The 22,740-nt window shown below is 44.2% G+C and overlaps 1 protein-coding gene and 1 long non-coding RNA gene across 5 annotated transcripts in view; one reads left to right on the forward strand and one right to left on the reverse strand.

Moving 5' to 3' along the window:
- Positions 1–19,965, reverse strand: part of LOC133836252 (GATA-binding factor C) — a 37,638-nt gene extending 17,673 nt beyond the window's left edge. The window contains exons 1-4 of one of the 2 annotated variants that reach the window (XM_062266630.1): positions 19,543–19,965; positions 17,087–17,628; positions 4,462–4,751; positions 3,500–4,376 (exon numbers count right to left, since the gene is read on the reverse strand). In XM_062266630.1, the coding sequence (XP_062122614.1) occupies positions 3,500–4,376; positions 4,462–4,751; positions 17,087–17,417 (1,498 nt within the window). In that variant the 5' untranslated portion in view covers positions 17,418–17,628; positions 19,543–19,965. The remainder of the gene's footprint in view (positions 1–3,499; positions 4,377–4,461; positions 4,752–17,086; positions 17,629–19,542) is intronic. The other variant, XM_062266631.1, reaches the window with a different exon arrangement.
- On the forward strand, positions 12,457–17,093 carry LOC133836253 (uncharacterized). 3 transcript variants are annotated; one of them, XR_009893695.1, is made up of 3 exons: positions 12,457–16,481; positions 16,547–16,622; positions 16,685–17,093. It is a non-coding gene; the product is annotated as an uncharacterized LOC133836253 (long non-coding RNA). The 3 variants fall into 3 exon arrangements; XR_009893694.1 differs by having other exon boundaries at positions 12,487–16,481; positions 16,547–16,645; positions 16,719–17,093; XR_009893693.1 differs by having other exon boundaries at positions 14,950–16,481; positions 16,719–17,093.
- Positions 19,966–22,740: the final 2,775 nt, after the last annotated feature.

A 22,740-nucleotide genomic window follows, 5' to 3' on the forward strand; every position in this document is an offset into this window, starting at 1 on the left:
GGGCTGCTGCCGTCCGTCTGTCGCCATCTCTCCATGGCTATGACAGTTTTTCACATTTTATTTATTTTCATTTTCATTTCAGTTTTCGTGGGCCAACACGTAGCAGGTTGGCCAGTTCCCTGTTAACCTATGATTTAGTAGCATGTTATAACTGTTTCTCTTGTGACTTGGTCCAGAGGCCACATATCCACATGGGCACAATCATCCACAGCATTGCGTTGTAATTTCTTGGAAATTTGTGCACACTTTGGTATTTCGTTTTCGTGTGCTCTTCTTTGGGTTTTGGGTTTTCGGTTTTTGGTTTTACGGCCCCGGGTCCGTGTGACATTGTCTGGAAATTGGCCTGAACCCGAGACCGTGCCCAAGTCTCCGTCTCAGAATCTGAACCAGAACCTGAAGCTGAACCTGTTTTTAGGGCCTGATTTGGCATCTGAGGTCTGAGTGAGCCGAGTTTAAAGGTCTAACTAACTGTGGACGCTGCTTGATTTGACATTTGGCGTCAGTGGCTATAATTGTCTACAATTTATGTGTTGTACCTTTTTGGTTTTTTTTTTTAGGAAATTCCCTTTAATTTGTTAGTGAGACGAGTATATATGTTACAACTAGTTGTATATGTGGGCAGCGAGCGATCTTCAAGGGTCAACTGCAGTTTTAATTAGTTGCCTTTGGCTCGTTTGCTCATTTTGTTTTGTGGTTTGTTGATATTAATAAACATTTCTACTAGTCAAAGGTTACTTAGAGATACATATATAGATAAATAGTTAGATACATAATAAAAGAGTTAGAAAGTTGGAAAGAGAGAGCATGATAGAGAGAGAAATAGATTGAAAGACGTTTACTGGTGAACAAGACAAAAGACACATGGATGTGTGAGTAAATTGTTGTTGAATTTGATATATTCTTTTTTTGATTTTCTTTTGCTTTAATGAAAATGAAACGTATAACAAATAATAATAATAAAAATAATAAAGAAGCACACAAAATCAAATGCAAGCTTAAGTAAAAATTATGCGCTTAGTATGAATAATTTACACACAAGCCAAAGTCAAAGGCACACAAGTTGCAGTCACCTGGGAGATCGTAGAGACTGTTGGATCCGGCGAGAGACTCCAGAAAGTCATGCCACGCATGCCACAAATAAACGGCAAGCGCCTCATTTTGAGGCCACAGCTGTCAAGGTGCTGGACAAAGGAACAATGGGCACACAAGAAGCTCATCCCTGCTGTTAAGCTGCGACCGCAGACATTGCGACAGACAGCGCTGATTGAGTGAAGGCTGTGCAAGCAGACTATAAGTGGGAGAGCGGGAGGGGAGGCGAGTGGAGGGCAGTGAAAGGAGTTGGTGCCATGGCATAGGTATGCCCTCGCCTCGTACCCATATCAATTACTTAAAGCTCATTCACAACATTTTTTATTTTCACCTGACAAAAGCCCAAATGGCATCCAATCAATTTGGCCAGGCGCAGGCGAAGCATAAATCCAAACCAACCAAAAACTGCACAACTGGACACGAGGTACGAGGCCACGAGGCGTAGAAGATGGAGACGAGGAATGCGACTGGGCTTGCTATTGATTTTGGGCAGCAGTGGCAACAAGCCAAGAGACCAACACATGTTCTTGCGCCCGAAAAACTTATCGCAAGCGATGCGATAAACGATAAATAAATACAAAAAGCAAACAAGCCTGGAGAGTGGACACACACAACAGAGGACTGGCTTGAGGACTTGGACTTGGACTCGGACTCGCTGGCTAACGAACGCACCAACAATAATGTCGCAGACAACTTTTTGGTTAGTTAAACAGCAACTACAACAAAGGAAAGGGGGACAAAAAAAACTGTCGCCTGGCATAATATGAAGCGCAGGCAAAACATTTTGTCAGCCCGCAGCTTCCTACATCACATACAGATACTTGAACAGCAAAACAACAGATACAGATTCGGCTACAGTTGCAGATGCAGATACAGATACAACGACTTCAGATACTTTAGTTCACATGGCATCTTTTTGCTTCCTCATTTAAGCTTGACTTCTTTGTGCTGCAGTGCGTAAGTATGAGTGTGCGAAAGTGTGTGTATGTGTGTGTGTGCATTCAACTGTTGTGCTAACTTTAACAGTGCAGTTTTGGTTAACAGCGCACTGTTAACGCAGATAGCTGTTATGTGGCTGCTGCTCATTGGGGGTTGCAACTGCAGCTGACCCGATCCGATCCGTTTCGTGCCTCACCCCTCACGCATTACAGCGGCTATAAAGTTGTCGTTGCTGTTGCTGCTGCTCAGGTTGTTGTTGTTGTTGTTGCGGTGGAGTAGCTGCCGGAGATATGCGAAACCGGCTGAGACGGTGATGACGGTGACTGCAAAGCAGGTGCAGCGACTAACTTCCGCAGCGAATGCCCAGTAAAAGCAGCTTGAGAGTGTGTGTGCGTTGGGTCTTTTCAAATAGCAGCAGCGACATGAAGTAATTAACAACTACAACACAAAACGAGCAGAAAAAAACAACAACAACAACTACAAGTCGATGACGCAGTGGAGCCAAGCAAAGCGTTGACAATAGCATTGAAGTCTCGCTGTGTTACTTTTTTTTTTTTGCAACAGCAATTTTTCTGTTGATACCCTATACTCATAAAATGAGTCAGAGGGATAGTTCATGTGCTTAGCGGCAAATGAAAGCAGAAAAGGAAAGCTGCAGCTGAGCAGAGGGAGACTTAAGAAAATAGAAAAGTAAAAGCAGAAGTAAGAAAGTCAAAGGGTTGAACTGGATGCCTGATGAAGTTAATAGAAATTTTAAGTAGCAGCTGCATACTCAACTATTCAAAGTCTAACATAACTTGCAGTCGAGCATTGGGGATGCTTTACAGTAAATTGTTGTTGTCATTGTTGTGTGCTGATTTCATGGTGAGCGCACGCGGCGTATACGCAATGCGGCAACACACACAAGAAGGGAACAAACGGGGGCGTGCCACACACACCAACACACAAGCTGACGCGTACATTTATTAACAACGAAAGCGCAGCGCGAATGGAGCAGGAAACATGCCCAAGTGGCGGGAATGTGGCCAGCAGCATCGGAGCACATGTCAAGTGGTGCAGCAGAGCAGAGGAAGAGTAGATAGAGACAGAAAGAGAGAGAGAGAGAGAGAGAGAGTGCAAGAGTGCCACACAACGTTGCAGAGTCATAGTCACAGAGTGCAGTTAAGTGAAGAGCTTCCCACGTGTGCGAGCGTGTGAAACGAAAACGAAATCAAAACTGCAAAAAAATCAAAACTGAACTGAAACTAAAAATGAAGTAAACTATAACTATAAACTATATAACTAGAACTAAAAGGGAACTCAATAATCGATAAGTGTTTGCAGAGACACAGACACAGATCTAAATGTACCATATTATAAGTAATTTAAGTAATATAATTAAGTAAGCAAATCGTTTTATCGATCAACAATCGATTGTTATTCACCCACACCAATATCGCAAATGTGTTTTTTTGACTTTTGTCTTGCTTACCAGCACTTGTCCTGGGCTTTGTGCGCACGGGCTTCACATCGAGCACATCAACACCACCACCAGCACCACCGCCAATGCCACCGCCACCGCCGCCTCCGCCACTCGAGCTGCTGTGTGGACCGCTGCTCATGCCGCTGCCCATGCCACTCATGACACCACCAACACCACCGCCACCGCTGCCATTGCCACCATGAAGCCCAGAACCAGCGTTCGAGCCATGATGACTGTGACTATGACTGTGACTGTGATGATGATGTTGATGCGCCGCCGCCGCTGCGGCTGCGCCCATGCTATGCCGGACAGCGGCCGCTGCAACTGAGGAACTTTGGAACATATTGGCGGCGGCCACAGCCGCCTGATGTTGCGCTGCCGCATGATGATACGAGGCATAGCTGCTGTCGTAGCTGCTGCTGTTCGCATTGCTGTTGGCTGCCGCATAATGCGCTTGAGCTGTGCCATAGAATAAACCATTCGATGCTGACGCGGAGGCGGATGAGGAGGCATTGCTGTTGTTATTGTTGCTGTTGCTGTTGGTGTTGCTATTGGTGTTGCTGTTGGTGTTGCTGTTACTGCTGTTGTTGTTACTCTGCTGCTGCTGTTGTTGTTGTTGCTGCTGCTGCTGTTGCTGCTGCGGCGCTTGATTGCCGCCGCCGCTGCTGCTGCTGCTATTTGAGCTATTTGTATTGCTGTTGTTGTTGTTGTTAGTACTACCTTCACGCTGTTTGGGCGCCGAGGATTGCGCTAGTCCAGCGCTGCTGCCATGTGCTGAAGATGAGCCGCCGTTTTGTATGGATGGCTTGATGTCCAGCGCACAGCTGGTGTCCGTCAGTGAGGTAGAGCCCGTGGCCTGTTGGTGCATGAAAGCGTTCATCACGGCCTAAAAGAAACGAATAAGAGAGTTCACAGGAGCAACGAAATTGATTAGCATTGATTTGAAAGACAGTTTTGAGGAGCATTCTCACCTGGTACTCGGATGGACCGGTTTGTACTGAGTCGGGCGTGGAGTCCTTTGGCGGTGTTGGTGGGAATGGAAACGAATGCTGGCCGGACGCCGTCGTCGTCTGATGGCTCTGGCCCACTTGGCCCAGCTTGTGCTCCACCTGCGGCTCCTGGGGGCAGGCGAATTGACCCATGCCCCAGGCGCTGGCGGGTGCAAACGGTTTGTGTTCGCTGGTCAGCCATGGACTGAGCGGCGTATGAAAGTGCGGCCGGCACACTTGGGGCGTGGCATGTGAGGAGGGCATGCGGGATGCTGCAACAGAAACAAAATCAGAAAACAAAAGAATTTAATAAAACGCGCCACAACAAAATCAAGTTAAATGCGGCATTAAATCAATTATGGCCAAAATTTATAACGAAGATTAACAGCCTAAAATCCAGTCAGTGTGAGACGAAGATGGAGATGCATATCAGCGAAGGGTGTGAGAGGGAGGCAGCGAGAGACAGAGAGGGCGAGGGAGAGAAAGAGCTCAGAGACCAGAAGCGATAAAAAATTCATAATAAATGACGTTGTTCTCTTTTTGCGAGGCGGAAAAGCTGCGTTATAATTTATGAAACACCAGCAACAGTTGCTGTCGCTCTGCTGCCGCTGCTGCTGCTGCTGGTAAGGCACTGCTGACCATTGGCCACAAAACGACGCTCGCGGCCTTCGCGCAGACTTTTTGCATATGGCCAAGGCAGGCAGTCGAGCAAGAGTAAGCACAGCAACCACAGCAACCGCAGCAACAACGGCTGCTGCTGCATTGTCATAAATTGTTTAATTTGTATCATAAACAATCGCGTTAAACTTTTGTCCCAAAGCTAAAAAGATCGATCAGCGGCTCGAATGCGCCGCCGCCTCAATTCTTGCCCGCTTCTTTCCCCCCCTTTTTTGTGAGTGTTGGCCTGGCTTAAAAGTGTAGCCTAAATGTCTGGCAGTGTATAATTTAGCGGACACCAAGTGAGATTTATGTGCGCCAATGCTGCCGTTTCCATAGCGGCTGGCTGCAACATTGCTGCTGCTGCGGCTGTGGCTGCTGCTGCAACACAACTGTTGCAAAGCATATGCACATCCTGGCGGCGGGGTGTTGCAATTGTTTTGGGGCGCACTTATTCTTATTATTATCATTAATATTGGCTCGGCTGCTACGATCCGCAGTCTTCACTCGCAATTCGCTCTGGGGCTTGTTTGTATGTGAAATTATTTTTGATTATGCAGCAGCCGCAGCAGCAGCAGCAAAGATGAAGTCGAAGTCGCTGTCTAACAGTAGGTCATGCAGTTCAATGCACGCCGAGATGGATTAGTGACTCGAGAGAACGCTGCCAAATGAAGCTATCACAGCCAAGACGAATTTCGTATGCTCTATTCACTTGAATTGAGTTTATTCACGTTTTTTGGGGTTGCAACAAATGAGTTAATCAGTTTGTTTGGAGGCAGTGACTTAAGAACGAAAGCACAAAGTTATAATGTCCCGCTCCTTAAGGGTATTCCCATGCCCCAGCAATCTGCCGCAGTCTGTTGCAAGCTGCCTGCTGCCTGCTGTTTGCGATCGATCGCTGTCTGCGATAATATCCATTTGATTATCCTAATAACAGTGCTTTAGCGTCCATATTATATGTACGTGTGTCTGATTATAGAAATTATGTGCAGCAGTTGCAGTTGCAACAATTACGAGGCAGAGATAGAAACACAGCGAAAGAGAGAGAGAGAGATGCGAACTTGCGCTTGTTACAACAGCGCATACAGAGAGAGCAAACTTCACACTTTTGCGCCCCAGCAGAGACAATCAATGTGCGATTGCAGCTACGTGCCTCAAAAATCAGGCAAAAGCTGCAACCACATTCAATCTACTATACAACGCGAGTCGCATATGAAGTCGTCATCGGCTCTGTGTGTATATAATTTTGGGGCCAAATAAGCGCATTGGACATGCCAAATTATATGTGTTGTTGCCACAAATCAATGCCCCCAGATGCCAGCCGATGCGATGCGATGTGATGCGAGCTTTAATTGCTGCAATGAAAACTTTCAATTTGCGATGGTGTTGAGCGATAACAGAGCGCTGTTAAGGCTGCTGTTAAGCAGCCAATGAGTCACTGTTAGCTCGTGTTGTTGTTGTTGCTGTTGCGGTCGCCGCCGCTGCTGCTGCTGCTGCTGAGGCTGTTGGCATCTTTTGTATAAAACAATTCGCTAATAAATCAAGCTGAGTACAGCAATTAAAGTTGCAAAAAAAAAAAACAAACACACACATACTCAGCGGTATTTTTGTTGCTGCTTGCTGCTGTTGTTATTGTCATTGTCGGTATGCAAAGCTCGTGCTGGTGAAAAGCGGCGACGTCGACGTCGTGCCCTTGGCCGTCCCCCCAAAGCCAAAAGCCTGGCTGACACGTTCTACACAACAACTACAACAACAGCTACGACAACAACTACAATAAACAAAAGCGCTACAATAAAATCTGCCTTTAATTTTTGTTGTTGCTCACAGAGAGAAGCAGCAACAGCAACAGCAACATCAACAGCAGCAACAGCAGCAAAAACAACAACAAAAAATACTACAACATTTTGAAGTTTTTGGCCTGCGCTTGATTTCTTCAAACTGACAGATCAAAGCCACAAAGCCGACTCAACACACACACACAGGTATGTGTGTTGAGACACTCGAAAAAAAGCAAAACGCTTGGACATGTGTGTGGCGTTTTAAAAGCGTTTGACAAGCGTTCAACTCAACTGAAGTCAACTGAAGTGAAGTGAAGTAGAGTCAACTTAAAGCCAAGTTAACAACAGCGCCTGCACGTCTAAGCCGTAGCTCAAAATGAAATCAAGCCAAAGACAGAGTCAAAGCTAAAGCTGAAGTTGAAGCTGAAGCTGAAATCGTAGTCCATGCCGAAAGCGCCTTTTAATTGCAGTTTCAAGTTGGCCGATCGCCAACGTGAATGACATAATTAATTGTATGCACAGCAATCGGCGCACTTAACGCGACGTGTTTGACATCTGAGGATGACAATTCCCCGACACGATAGATAGAGCAGGTGATGGACACCATATAGCCTTATAGCCATAGAGAGCCATCCACTCGCACAGTCATTCAATTAACCAAAATGCAGCCCGAAAAAGAAAAACTACGAACAAAAACGGCAGCTGGCAATACAATAAATGCCTCAAAGATCTCTTGAGAGAGTGAAAGAGCGACAACGGGAGGGAGGTCGAATCTCTGGCGCCTTATCAGCGCCAGCTCATCTCATTTGAATGGAGAACAAAACGACATGGAAGGGTCAACGGGCGAGAGAGACAGATTGAGAGAGTGAGAGAGAGAATCAGTGACAAACACTCAGCGGCAAGTCTATTCATTGTAGCGCAAACATCTTGATAAGGCCTAGAGACAACAACGACAACGAGACAGCGAGAGAGAAAAAAGCCCATTCGGAAAATGTAACAGTTTTCGCAGTTGACGATGAAAAGGATTGCCAGCTCTTCAGCTCTTTAGCTCTTTGGTAAATTAAATTCACACCAAATGCGGCTTAGGGGTTGTGTGTTGGCCCTGGGCTGCTTATCGGCGTCAGCAAATCAAATCGCCAAATGAGTGCGAGCTAAGCGAAATGTAACGTATGTCAGTCAGTCACTCAGTCAGACAGTCAGTTATGCTGTTAGGCAGTCATTCAGTCATTCTTTTTTGAGGCAACTCAAGTCGGATCAGCTCAGTCAGTCCCATCAGTCGATTAGTGATGTGCGTCGTCGTCGTCCTCGACGTTGTCGTTGCCGTTCAGCTGCTTCCGCCTGACCTGGCATTAAGCAACAATCAATCATACAAAGGAGCCAAGGCTCTGGCTCCTCTGCCTCTTTTTGGCTGAGTGAATCCTGCAATGACTGCCTTTAGCGTCGCTGCTGCAGGCGATCGCTTAATTTATAACCTGAGCGACCCTCGCTTCGTGTCCAGGATACTTTTCACCTGCCTCATTTGTAGGCGCGTGGCTGCAGCGTCTCCAAAATGCGGTCAAGTGTCTCTCTCGCTCGCTGGCTGCTTACACCTGCTCCAAATTTAAAATGCGGCAAGCGGCGGCAATAAACTATAACGGATTCCAGTTTTCAGTTTTAGCCACCACCAGGCAATGTCGAAGCCAAGCTACACAAGCCACAACTAGCTTAGCAGGTAGGTCAGTTAGAGCGGAGCTCGAAAATACGAAAAAAGACACCTTGAGCTCAACTCTGCGGTGCTCTGCTGCTGCTGCTGCTTCTCAGCTGTGCTGAGAGCTGACTTACTGCTTAGCATTTTGCGCTCTTGTTTGTTTTAATTATTTCTTTGCTTTTTCCATATTTTCTAGCCTGGCTCATACTTCGCATTTGCAGCTCAGTTTGCGTGCTAACTGAGTTGACTTGAATGACTGCTTGACTGACTGCCTGGTTGACTGACTGGAGGACTGACAGGCAGGCGGCTGCTTTATTAAGCGCAAACTACGCTGCCATTGCCATCTATATTATTAACACTTTATTTGCGACTTGTGGCTGCCTCTGTGGCTGCCACACAGCCACACAGCGTCTCTTTGGCTGCCACCTCGTTGCGGATTCCCGTCTTCATTTACAGCTCGCTCTGCTCTGTGTGCTCCAGTTGCATGCCAGCTTATCATTAGTCATAAGTTGTCAATTGTATTTATGATAATGCGTTTAATAACTTAACCACAGGTTGCCCCACTCGCTGCCCCTTTTGCCACTCATATTCGCATTGTTGTACTATGTCATGTTGTGCAACATCTACAATTTCGCTGGCATTTTGCTTCTGTGTGTGTGCTACGAATATGCAACGCAATTTGCAAGTTACGCAAATAATTGAAATATTCCTATAAATATTTTATTTGCTATTAATTGAGCAATTATATTACTCGTTAAGTACTTAATATACATTTCCAAGAAACATCATAAAATTCTCGGTTATATGAATAATTAATGCAATAAATAAATTTGGAAAATACCTCAATGCTGCAAGTCTTTTAGAAATATTGTAATTATAGACATTAGACTTTGTATAAATAAAATAATATTGCTTGCAGGATTGAAAACACATCAAGTTTAAACAGCAACTAGGCTATTAATAAATTTGATATTATTCGCTGTTAATCAAGTGGAGTGAAAGTGTTGATCCATTTCATAAGTATCTGCGAATATGGCGTGGATTTTCTTGGCGATGGCTCAGACGCAATCTGTGGCTGTGGTTAACAAGCATATTTAGCTTAACGTGTGAATTACGTGGCCTGAGTAACTTTTGCATACGTGCAGCAATGTTGCCGCAAAACATGTTGACAAGACGACAGCAGCAGTGCAACAGCCACAGCCACAGCCGCAGCAGGGGCAAATGTTGCTTGCACTAAATAAAAACTTGCAGCAAGGCGAGGCAACAGCAACGGCAACGGCAACAACAACAACAGCTATGCGAACTCGTATAAGCCAAGTTGAGGGTTTGAAATGCGCCATTTTTAGTTGCCATTTGTTTGCGTTTGTTGCTGCTGCTGCTGTTGCTGCTCTCTAGCCGGACTGTTGTTGCTGTGCCACACCATTTTCTTGCAGCGTTTTTTTATGCGCTGTGTATTTGTGGTGGGTGCTGAAAAAATGTTAATAATGCGGCCTACAGTTGGTAGTTCGTAGCTGGAAGTTGGCAGTTTGGCAAGCAGAATGCACGCGTTTTTTTTTTGTTTTGTGTTGAGTTGCAGCTGGGTCAAGCATGGGTCTGGCAAAGTTATCGTTGCAGTTCCTGATCCTTTGACTGTGTGTGCCACATGCACGCAAGCATAATAAATTTATGCAAATACCCAGAGTCCAGAGTTGCGAGTCTGTAAGTCTAGTAAATGATTGGGCTGCCACTGTCACTCAGGCTGGCTCAAAAGTCACGCTGACAGCTTTTTTGCTGCTGCTACTGCTGCTGTGCCATTCAAAGGCATGGCTAATGAGCAATACACACATAAACACGCATTGTATTAGTGTGTGTGGTTGGTGCAAGGATGTGGCAGGCCTCAAATGCCTTTGGCGCACTTATGACAGTTCGAAGCGTCAGCAAAATCATTAAAATTGACAAGTTTTTATATGACACAACCAAATTTGGTAAGCCAAAAGCGAGCGAACAAATCACGCAACGTTTGAAGTGTTGTTTGTTGTGCTTTGACAACTCGTTGTTGTTGTTGCTGTTGCTGTTGGAATTGATGCTGCTGTTGCTGTTGCTGGACCACCAGGCAAGGCGCTGTTTCACATGTCATAAATAAGAACGCGTTGACATTTATCACAACAAAGGGCCCTCAGGCCACAAGAAACAAAGAGAGGCCCCCCGAAAAAAACAACGATAAAACGCAAAGGCTAAAAAGAAAAACGTTGCATAAATTCATAAGGCTGAACTTGAGAAATTCAATTGATGCGACGACGGCGGCAACAGTTGCTGCTGTTGTTGTTGTTGTTGTTGCTGCTGCTGTGTCCACTTTTCGCATATTAATAAAATATTTTATTAAACACACGCGCCGCCGCCCAAAAGGATGCAGCAGCAGCAGCAGCATATTATGCTAAACAGTGTGTCCCCAAAAAAGGCTGCAAACGAAAATCGTGCTGGCAGCCGAAGCCGCAGCCACAGCCGCAGTCCGCAGCATGCAACAAATTTTTGGCGGCGTCTCTTGCGACACACTCGTATGACATATTTTTGCCAAGAACAAGCAACAACGCATTATTATTGTTGTTGCTGTTGCTGTTGTTGTTGTTTGCTTTTATTGCTGCATTGTTTTAGACGAGAAGCGAAGCCGCAAACATTTATGCTAAGCAGACCTTGCTGAAAGCAGCAGTTTACTCGTATGCAAACTGGTTTTGTTTTTGGCCAAGAAGAGCGTGAGTGAGTTTCTCATACAACACACAGAGTCAACATAGAGTTAAACAACAAATTTTGCTGCTCATCGAATGTTAATGAGCTCGGAGGGGGCGTCATTTGTTAGACGCGATAGTCAAATAGGCATTACACCTGCTTGATCAGGCTTGACCAGGTGGTCCCCAAAAAAAAAATGTGTGTGTGGATTGCTTTGTGGATCGTTTTGTGGCTAAGCTTGTTTTTCTTTTTGTCTTCGAGCCCTGCCCAAACTCTCAGTTCTCAGTAAGATTGTTCTATTTTGATAGTTTGACGCTTCTTGGAAGCCATTAAGCATTAACTATTAACCATTAAACATTGGGCATTAGGCATTAGACATTAGGAATTAGACATTAGCTATTAAACATTAGCGATTTGTTTGGCAGCCGCGTACAATGACTTTGCTTGCCTGCCTGCCTGGTTGCCTGATTAATATGCTCATCGCTGTGGCTTGGGCGAAGATCAGTTAAGGCCATGTCGCAGCTCGAACTGCCAAAGTCATTTGTAAACTTGACACTGCCAAATGCAGCGAAGTCTGCAGACAACGAACAACAGACAACAGCAGCAATGTATTAGCAACAGTTTATCACAAATGTTTGTTGCTGTCGCGGCAGTTGCAATTGCTGTCGGTTGCATTGACAGCGGGGGCGACAACGGCAGCCAAGTTGCAAGTAGTCAAGTAGCAAGAGCTGCAGATACAGCAGCAGCTGAAGCAGCAACCAACAATGCGCTAATATTCAATATTGTAATTGCAGTCACAAATCGTGCTGTGGTCCGGCAACATGTTGCTGCTGCTGCTGTGCTGCTGCTGCTGTGCTGCTGTTGCTGGCAGCGCATAAAATTAATGAATACTGCCGCATTGCGCTTTGTATGTTCAGTGTCGGCATATTGACCACTCGCTGTGTTAGACAAATCACAACAACAGCATCAGTATCAGCATCGGCAACACGACATGAGCTGTTGTTGGCTTGTGTGTTGCTGCAACATGCGTATGCTTTGTTCGCCAGTTGTCGTTATAAATCGCTGGCGAGCAGCATTTTGATATTACAAATTAATAATAAAAGCAGCAAAGCAGACAAAAGACACCCAAGTCCAACAACAGTAGCAATATTATTGATGATGCACAACACACATACATACATATATAAATATATTTATATATATAGTTTTGTATGCAAGGTATGACTGTGGCAATTCGTGGAATCTGGGCTGACAAATGACAGGCAACAGGGCGAAAGGATGTACAAAAGCTAGGCACAAAGACTTCCGGCCCAGTTCATCAGAAGAAGCGGCGGCAAAGCTCTAAAGACACTCGCCAATGTCCGCCATCTTGGCAAGAGGTGAGCTGAGCTGAGATTGATGCCAGCAACATGAAGCAGGCAACTAGCAACTAGCAACCAGCAACAAGAAACGGCCAACTGGCAACTAGCAGCAAACAGGCGACAGTGATAGTGATTGAAGGACAGCTGTTCACACTAGCTAGCTAGCAGTTAAGCAGGCTAAAGCGAAATGTCAAATTAGAATGCGAAACGTGTTGGCAATGGGAATGCTGAGGAGTTACTGCAACAACAACAACAGCAGCAGCAGCTGGACAATGGAGTTGGTTGCTGCAATTGGCGGCACCTTTGGCTTCGGCATGCAAAGTAGCCAGGCAAGCAAAAGCTAGCCAGTTAGCAAGGCAGCCAGTGAGGCGACAACGGCGACTGTTGCTGCAGTGCAAATTAATTGAAGCATCGCAGCAATGTCAACGACAGCAGCAGCAACATCACGTGTTGCATGTTGCATTCGGCGTAGGCAGCCACAGTCGAACTCCAAGACACAGTGAGAGTTGAAGTCAGAGTCGGAATCGGAGTCGGAGTCGGCTTTGGGGGCCAGTGGCAGGCACATTCTTATAATTATGTCATTTAATTAAGCAAAGACAGTTTGCCGTTGAAACGACTAATTAAAACATCGCGCCAGCAGCCGTTGTGGCAGCAGCAGCAGCAGCAGCCTCAACATGTGCAACGCGGGCGGTGGCAAAAAAACAAAACAAAAAACACAAGTGAAAAAACACAAACGAATGAAAAACTATATGAATGACCGGCCACTGTCGAATGCAATAAACAATATGCAAGAGCAGTAGCTACAATAGCTCCGCAACAGGCACAACAGCAACAACAAACAGTTGCCGCTGCATCATACGATATAGAGAATGCTTCCAAGAATTTGGGTCATAATTAATGTGGCATGATTTCAAGACATTTTAATCAAAGCGAATTGAGAGGGCAATAGCAACGGCAGCAGCAACAGCCACAGCAACCGCATCAACAGCAGCAACAACTTGCAACTTGCAACAGTGGCACACAAGCTCAAGGTTTGTAATACCTTTGAAAAGTGTCACACACACGAAACTACACTCACACACACACACAAGCATAAGCTGCTATATACACGCAAAAGCGTTCGCATTTAAAGTCACATCAATCATACGCAGCGGTGGCCCAGCTGTTCAATTGCAATACCATAACTCATTTTTATAGGCCGCCGCCACGCTCCCAGTGCCCAGTTCGCTGAAAACTTGCGCACCGGGATTAAGATTTGCGGCCGAGATTCCGGGCCATGCCCAGACCGAAGTCGCAGTCAGTAAATTACAACAACTATTACACACATTACTTCTTTCAGTGTGTCTGTGTGTGTGTGTATGTGTGTGCGAGACCGTGCCTGACTGTCTGCGACGAGTTGGAGTTGAATCCAGAGAGCAGCCTGCAGCCTGTCTATGACTATGTTCGCTATTTGGCTTTTGTGCTTTTGTGTTGGCCGTGTTGTAATTTCTTGGAAATTTCTGTTTTATGCGCGCACAACTTGGGCCACTCGCGAAATTTATGAGAGTGGAGCGTACCAAGTGCAACTATGCAACACCTGGTAGCCAGGAAGCGACTCAACTCCTGCCATGGACTTTACCTCAACTTCAACTTGCCCCCAAGCAACTCAGCACAAATTGCATTGACTGCTTGCTTGGGATCTGAATAGACTTTGATATCCCTTCTGAATGGTCCCGCATTTATTTGATATCCCTTTTGTGACTTTGCCACTGTGCGTGACATTTGCGTGGAGTGCGCCAAGAGTTGTGTGGGAACATTTTCTCCAAGCGTTGCAAAAAAGTTGTTTGCAAATATTGTCAAAAAAAAGTAATATAGGCGTGCTACTCATACTCATAGCTGCTATCCCATTCCTACTGCAATCTCAAGCACAATCTAATCTGCAGCTGTGCGAGTGCAACAGCTATACGCACAATGTTGCACCGTTAGCTTTTTTGCTGTGTGTTTTTGCAGTTGCTCAACTGTTAAAATAGATGCAGCTAAATGAGAGGCAATTAAATAATTCATTTTAGCTGCAATGAGCTGCTAATTATATAAGAGTATATATAAATAAAAATGTAAAATAAATAGGAATTCGCCTTAAATTGAAAACTTAGAAATCTATCTAGTGATCCCGATAAGAAAGTCAAGTTTATCGTAAAATATAAATTGCTAAGAACAAACGCAAAGTTGTGCCAAGTTTGTTGTGTCCCATATTGCAGACCACGTGTTTGTATGTACCACAAATATATATATATATATTTGTATGTATATATATATATGTATGTCTGCATATATCTTTTTCATCGTAAAGGCAGCCAAGAAATAAGAAATGAGCAGCAAACAATAAATACGCGAACAAAGTTATGTGGCGGACAAAACCAAAATATAGAGAGAGAGAAAAAAAACAAAACAAAAAAACCAACAAAGTTATTGCCAAATTTGCGGCATGTTTGCTTTTGAAATTTAAATTTCACATGGCTGTTGTTGTCGTTTTTATGGCTTGTATCATAAAAATCTCTCTGTGTGTGTGCCAAGTGTGTGTGTTTAAGTGTGTGTTTAGAGAGTGTGTGTAAGTGAGCGCGTCAAAATCCATTAAACTGCATTCGCATATGCTCAAAATGCTTGTAAGTCTGCGTGTGTATGTAAATGAGACTACAGCCCCAACACACACACACACACACGCACACTGATACACACACCCCCCGCTTTATGGGTCGGGTTAGTTCGGTATTTAGGCTGCCCCAAATGTTAAACACAACAGAGCAAAAGCACCACACAAAAAAAAAAAAACACAACAGCGATCATAACGACAACTAAATTGAGTTACTGTAAATTTGAGTCTTTGACAAGTCTGGCAACGGACTCATCCCAAATGTGACACATGCAGACTAATGAATTTTAAAATCAACGCTCGCCACAGGTGCCCCCTTTAAAAAAAAAAAAACATACAAAAATGTAGCCACTCCATGTCGAGAGTTCGAATCCGCTTGAGCAGCCGACAAACTGTCTGTCAAAGTGGCAAACAAAGCTGCGCGATTTGAATGCTCGTTTTGAGTGCATGAATGAATTACAGCACAGCACAGCACAGCAGCAAGTCTCCAGCAGCCACAGTCTCCAGCCTGGGGATCAGGTCCCCCAAGATACTATAGTGAGTTCGTTTCGGATGCGAAATCCATGAAATCAAATCAAGCATCAATAAAGTCGGCATATGAATAACATGAATTAAACATAAATGCAAAAAGGCCAAGAAGCCGAGAGCTGATTGATCACTTGCAGCCACTTGCACCCGCTTAGGCTGACTCCTAATGCCCCGCTGCTGCTCCTCCCTGCTGTTGCCAGTGCAACAATCACGTCAGGGCTTGCTTCACATTCCGTGGCTCAACGAAAAATTTTAAATTAAAATTTTCGCACACTCAAAGAGCAGGAAATAAATCCAACGGCAGCAGCAGCAGCAGCCGCATCGATGCATGTCACGTCCGTCTCTCCGTCTCGATTTTACGTGGAACTGTCAAAATGCAAGCAAAAGCTGCGCTCAACGGCAATAACAATGGCAATGGCAGTGCAATGCTAAGTGCCAAGTGAAAATGGATTTTTGGGGAGTCAACTGTCAAAACTGACAGCAGCAACAACAGTTACAGTGGCACCCACTTTTTTTTTCCTCCACCAAATTGAAAATTAACTTAGCGGAACTCTGAAATTTGGGCTGCAACGTCTCACTCTTTGTTGGCCCCGAAAAAAAAAATTGTGGCCACATTTTCATAACAACAATTTTTGAGACGTAGGCGTGTGAATCTAGAAGTAGTTAACTGTTTGCTACTAATGAGCATAGATAATTTGCCTCTATTTTGTTTCTTCTCTTATAGCAGTGGCAACAAATTGCGCGCAATTAGAAAACATGGAGCTGCAGTTAAAGTACAAGACTCTACAAGCTGGGAAAATGTAAGTGAGCCAAAGCGCACTCTGTAAGTGAGCTGTTTACAGTTACAACTGGGAAATCTCAGTTGGTAATAAAGTGTTTGATATATACTATACAAGGGATGGAAACTGGTGAGCTGACTATCTACGCCCCTTCTTCGGCCAACAGCCAACAGGAAACGTGTAACATAAAAAAAGGCGCGAAGCAATCGATTTGTGGGCTGTAGCACAGACAATGGGGGGCGGCCATCTCAACCCTCCCCACTGGCCAAAAACACACACATGGAGGGGTGTGCGAGTGAAACTCCCCCCAAACGCATTCATTAAAAACGCATTAGAAATGACATTAGGACAAATATAGCCACGGCGCGCCACTAAAATTACCTAAACAATACATAAAACATAAACCTCAAATCACTTTGATTCATTTGCTGGTGGGGATTGGGCACTATGGAGGGTTGGTTTGGGTTGAATTGGGTTGTACTTACTGTGCTGATGATAGCTGGGATAGTAGCGTCGATGATGTCCATTGCTTTCCAGCGCATAGAAGGCGCTCATATCGCTGGTATCCAGACCAAGGCCGGCGCCAGCGCCACCAGCGCCGCCACTGAGAGCGGCACCAACGCTGCTGCCCGCCGATGAGGCGCCGCTGGACAGGCTGTGATGGCTGTGGGCCAGGCTACTGCCGGCGCTGCCCAGTCCATTGTTTTGCGGTGATCCGCCACCGCCGCCAACACCGCCGCCGCCTCCACCGCCGCCTAAGCGCGGACTGTCGTACCAGCTGCGAGCGGCAGCCTCCGCTGTTGAGGTCATATCCATTTCGAGTATAATTTTGAATGTTTTTTGGGTAGAACGTGGGGCGCGCAAAATCCAACAGAGAAACTGAGTCTCTGATCTCTGCTCCTTTTCCTGCTGCTTCTCCTAATTCTCTCTATGAATTTCTCCTGACTGGGAGAGGTGTGTGTGAATTTTTAAGAGCACGACGCTATTCAACACATGTTTTTGCACGCGTTTTGCAACAGTGCGCTAGCTGTAAATAATTTCGATGATTTTAGTATAAACTTTCATTTCTCGAAAATTTGAAATTGTCTGCAAATGCAATTGATACGATTTCAACGGTAGCTTCTCGACTCGACTCTTATCATGCTTCACACCTTTTGCTTATCAGCCCCACACCACAACAACAAACGACCAAAATTAAAAACACCAAATTGTATTTGGTTTCTAATTTCTCTTTATAACAAGCGTACAGTTGGCACTCGGTTATGACCAGTTGATTTACGATTGCGCGGTAGCCAGCACCAATAATAGAGTACAGGTTCCAAAAAAAATTCCTGATTAAAAATTTTACGACCCAAGACTTTAGACTACACAAGTAAACATATATAGCATACACAACACTACTCACTATATAGTGTTTGTGCTGGAGTTGAGTGTGGGAAAGGGGCATGCACTTCAGAGTCTTTTGATTGATGACAAAAGCAGCTGAAGGCAGCCGTCCTCCCGGGGGATCTAATAAACATGTCCAAAATGCTGAGGGCAACTGGCAATTTTTCCTTTATTTTTGGGTATTGTGTTCGCCAATTGTCAATGTTTGTTGTTTGCTGTTTGCACTGCAACTTCACTAATAAACCAAAACAATGTCAAATCAATTGTCTGCCCTTCCCCCCGTGTCAGGTATGCTGTTTAACCTGTTTAGTTTAGTTCTATACACATTTCTGATTAGTCTTACAGCACGACTGCCTGCAGTTCTTCTTTTGTTTGCTCTGGCGCTACGAAACGATCCTGAGAGAGAGCCTAGAACTTGTTGTGTGGGCGAGCCCCGACGGCATCTATTGTTGCTGCTACATTGTTACCAAATGCAATTGGTAAGCATTTGGCAAGGTGTGTTGTCAACTATGGCTTAGCAATTAGCGACAAATACGCGGCTTCAATGCGTTCCCAATGCTCAAAACTTGGCCAATTAGATGGAGAGTAACATCTTTCAGACAGACTGACAGTCAGAGAGCAGGGCTATCAGTGTGTTCTATCTTTTGTTTAGACAGGTAGCTGGGCTACAGCAAATGTTGAGGAACTGTTATCAGTTGTGCCATGTTTATATGTGCCGAGTATGCAGTATCTATTGCTTGTATCTATGTGTATGTATGTTCAGTTCTTGCCAGATTTTTATCAATAAATTTTTCCATGCGTTTGCCATGTTTGCTTTGGCTTCAATTTCAACCCAAAAAATTATTAATAATAAAGAAAAAAAAAAGCGTTGTTGCTTTTGCTGTTGTTGTCTCAAGACCTGTCCACGTTGTTGTCAATATTATTATTTGTTGTTGTTGTTGGGCCTCAGATGCCTATCGCACAATTGACAATTGCGCTACAAATAACCAAGCAAATGATAAGGCCAACATAGCTACATTCGACATACGACTATCGATGAACACTGTGCACTGTTTTCAGTCTTTGATTTCGATTCTTTAAGGTTGGGCTGTGCATTTTTTGAACGAGTATTTTGTTGGTTGTTGCTTGTGGGTCCCGAAACTCAATCAATTTATCAGAGGCAGCCGATAACCGTTATTGTTATTGTTGTTACTCTTCTTGCTGCTGCTGCTGTTGTTGTTGCGTTTCTTGTTGTTATTGTTGGGGAAAACACTTTTCATTAAATTTTAAGAATTGATAGCAATAAAGTGATAAGCAAACTGTCAAATATTTCCAACAATGACAATGACGCAGCCCTTGGCATGAGTAAGTCCGATTTCATTGCCATAATTTCTATATGCATATAATATTTGATTATTATATTGTACATATGTATGTATGTATAGATCAGCCTGATTGGAAATTGTATTTATGTCGAATTGTAGCGTCGTTGAAATCACATCAATTGCAAGCTTTGCTTGGATTTAAATTGGACACTTGTATTTTTATTGCATGTTTGCGCACTCAATTTTCTTACATTTTGCACACATTGGATTTGTTTATGTTTTCTTCTTGTTGTTTATTCTTTTTTGTTTAGCCTCTGCACTAAATATATGGTATAGTATAGTATCGTATACAAGTAGTTATCAAACTTTGAATGGGTATTTATTTTGCGCGCTTTTGCCGACGCGATTTTGTAGCTTTTTGGCTTGTTGTCGATTGCCGCTGTTTATTGTTGATGATGAGGAATTGTCGATGTCGATTCAGTATTTGTTGCTGTTGTTGTTGTTGCCTGTTATTACTGTGAAAACGCACGCACGCAAACGCGACGTAACGACTAACGTGTATACGTAAAGTGAGCACACGAGAAACGAAACGAACGAACGGGCGAACGGACGAACGAGCGAACGGGCGAACGAGGCACGAGCAAACACTTCAACGGCCGCAGACCAACTGAACCACGAGCGCAAAACAGGAAAGGCAGCGCACAGAGACACGCGCTCTGTCAGTGTGTGTGTGTGTTTGTGTGTGTGCGTGTGCGTGTATGTGGGACTGTGTGTGCGTGAAACTTGTCTGACGAGGGCTGGGCTTTGGCATTTGGCACATACAAGATGGTCGCGATTGCAAGCGGGCAGACAATGCGATGAAACGAGACGCAACGACTGCTAACACAATATGCTTGTCACTGTTTGACTTGCATGCTGGGCGTGTTTTTTGTTTGTTATGCAGCGGGCAGGTAAACCGGTTTTCGGTTCGTTTCGCTTTGCTATTATCGTTGCTGTTACTGTTGTTCTTCTTGTTGCTGTTGTTGTTGTTGTTGTTTGTGCAATTGCATGTTTGTTTGTAGGGCTGACGTTGACGCTGCTGCTTCTACTGCGGCTGCTGCTGCTGCTCGTCATGCTCGAGTGCATCGTTCAATAATCTCTCTTTGGCACGCCTCTCTGCGCTCTGCACTTGGCACGGTGCTTCAACGTCGACTCGCTCATGCGCCAGGTGAGGCTTTGGCTTTGCCTTGCTTTGCTTTGCTTTGCTCTGCTTGTCTGTCGCTCTCTCGAGCCAGCTCGGTCTCTGCCTCTGCCTTTGCCTCTGTCTCTACCGCTGTTTCTGCCACAGTCCTCTGTTTCGGCCTCTGCTTTTTGCCTTTGCCTTTTACCATTGCCATTGCCTGGCTGTCAAACAGTGACAACAATCATCGATCGTTCCGTTTGTGATTATGTGGTTTATTTATGGGCTTTAACATGTGTGCAGATTTGTCTGCCGATTTTGAGTTATGTGTATGTGTGAATCTCGCACTCTCTTTCTCTCTTTTATACACGCACACACACTCAGCCCTCAGACTGTTTATGCGTGTATTTGCAGTTTGCTTATGCTGAATGGGTGCACATAAAACTACATTTGCATAAATTAGCAGCTGGAAATTAAGCTAAATACAAAATTATGCCTATGTTTATTCATACATCTGCACACAAACATACCTATGAATATATATACACGTGTATGTAAAATAGCAAATAAGCATAAGATATAACACGTTTGGCCTCCAGACCTCAAACTATACTACTACACTCTGCTTTTTCTCAGGAAGCAGCCGTCGTAGCATCGCAGCATCTTTTTGGCAGCGACAGAAAACTATATCTAGATACAAATTATTAATATCGAGCTCATATTTTTTGTGGTTGAACAACTTGGCAAGTTGGCTGCCGTCTTCAACTTTGAGTTGGAGTCGAAGTCGTTGCTGCTGCTGCTCTGTACAGCTGCTGCGCATAAACAGCCAAGCACACACACAGACACACAAACACGGACAGAGTGGAAAATATGTGTAGTTGTATATAGGAAGCGATGCTACGTGAGCAGCTTTTTCGGGGTTCCCGCATTGATTTTCGCTTTAAAAAACGTAAACTTTTCTTTTTTGCACTCGAAACTTTTTGGCAAAAGGGTTAAATGCTTTGATTGTTGTTTTTGTTTTTGTTTGGCATTCTCTGTTCGCTGTTCGTTGTTCGTTGTTTGCTGCCTCCTGCACCTGAAATTGAGCTCAAAAGTAGCGCAAAGACTTTCGCAAGTGCCTTAAGGATGCGATGCTGCTTTTGCTGCTGCTGCAGAGTTTTGTGACTTTTGCACAGCTGGACCAAGTTTCCCATGACTGGCCTTGTTGAGCATATTTTAAGCCAAAACGCAGTCTCATTTCATAAGTTCATGCAACTTGCGATACGCATCTAAAGAAGAACTCGTCTTTAGTTTATGGCCAAATATTGTACATTCTACATATGAAGTTGTCTAGTGAAATTTCGAAAATTTCGATCAACAAGCGCAAATCTTGAGCATGGGAACAATCACAACAACTGATACGATGATTATCCCATAGCCCAGACGATTCCCATGCAAATGGCAAATACTCGAAACGGAACTAAGAAATAATAAAAATAGACAGCGACCGGAGGCGACGTCAATAAGATAAGTCGAAGCTACATATATAGATAGATAGTAATATTTGAGAATTCATTCGCGGTGGCAGATTACAGCAACAATTACTATTAGCAGCGTTTAATCAAAAAAATATTTGGCAATCGATAAGATTAGATTCTTAACTGGCAGTGACTATGTCTTTGGCAATAAATCATAATTGACGTCAGCTCTATCAATAGAGCATAATTAATTCTCGAACAGTTCCACAAAATTTCATTACATTTTCGTTGAAATTAAAAAACAAAATGTTATAAATGGAGTTAATTAAAATTAAAGTTCTTCTAATATTTTGGCGAGAGCTTCAACAAACATTTTTACGAGCTCAACGTACTTGCTGAGTAGATCCAGATTAAAGGCATTTGAAATTGCATTAATTAATTTTAATTTGATTAAAGTGAATAAAACTGGAAATATGTATCTACAGAACGTATCGAAATCTATTTAACTTAATTGCAATTTAATGCTGCGAAACTTGTTTTGTGTTTAAACAATACCGGATTCACTACACGTAAGTTTTATTTTTTGGTTTTGTGACTTGACTGAAAACAATGGAGCTAGTAACAGGATTATTTCCGATCTGCAGTAACAATTGTTCAACTTAACGGGACTTTAGCATATTTCTCTCTCTCTGACTTTCTTTGGATTCTGCTCGCAGTCTACGCAGAAACCATTAAGCGTATAAATAGCTCGACCCGCACAGGTCCAGCGATTCACCTACACACACACACACGCAAACACACATGAGTTTGGGATGGAAAAGTACTTCTAATGC

This window comes from Drosophila sulfurigaster, chromosome 2R, assembly GCF_023558435.1.
Source record: "Drosophila sulfurigaster albostrigata strain 15112-1811.04 chromosome 2R, ASM2355843v2, whole genome shotgun sequence".
Classification (NCBI taxonomy): domain Eukaryota; kingdom Metazoa; phylum Arthropoda; class Insecta; order Diptera; family Drosophilidae; genus Drosophila; species Drosophila sulfurigaster.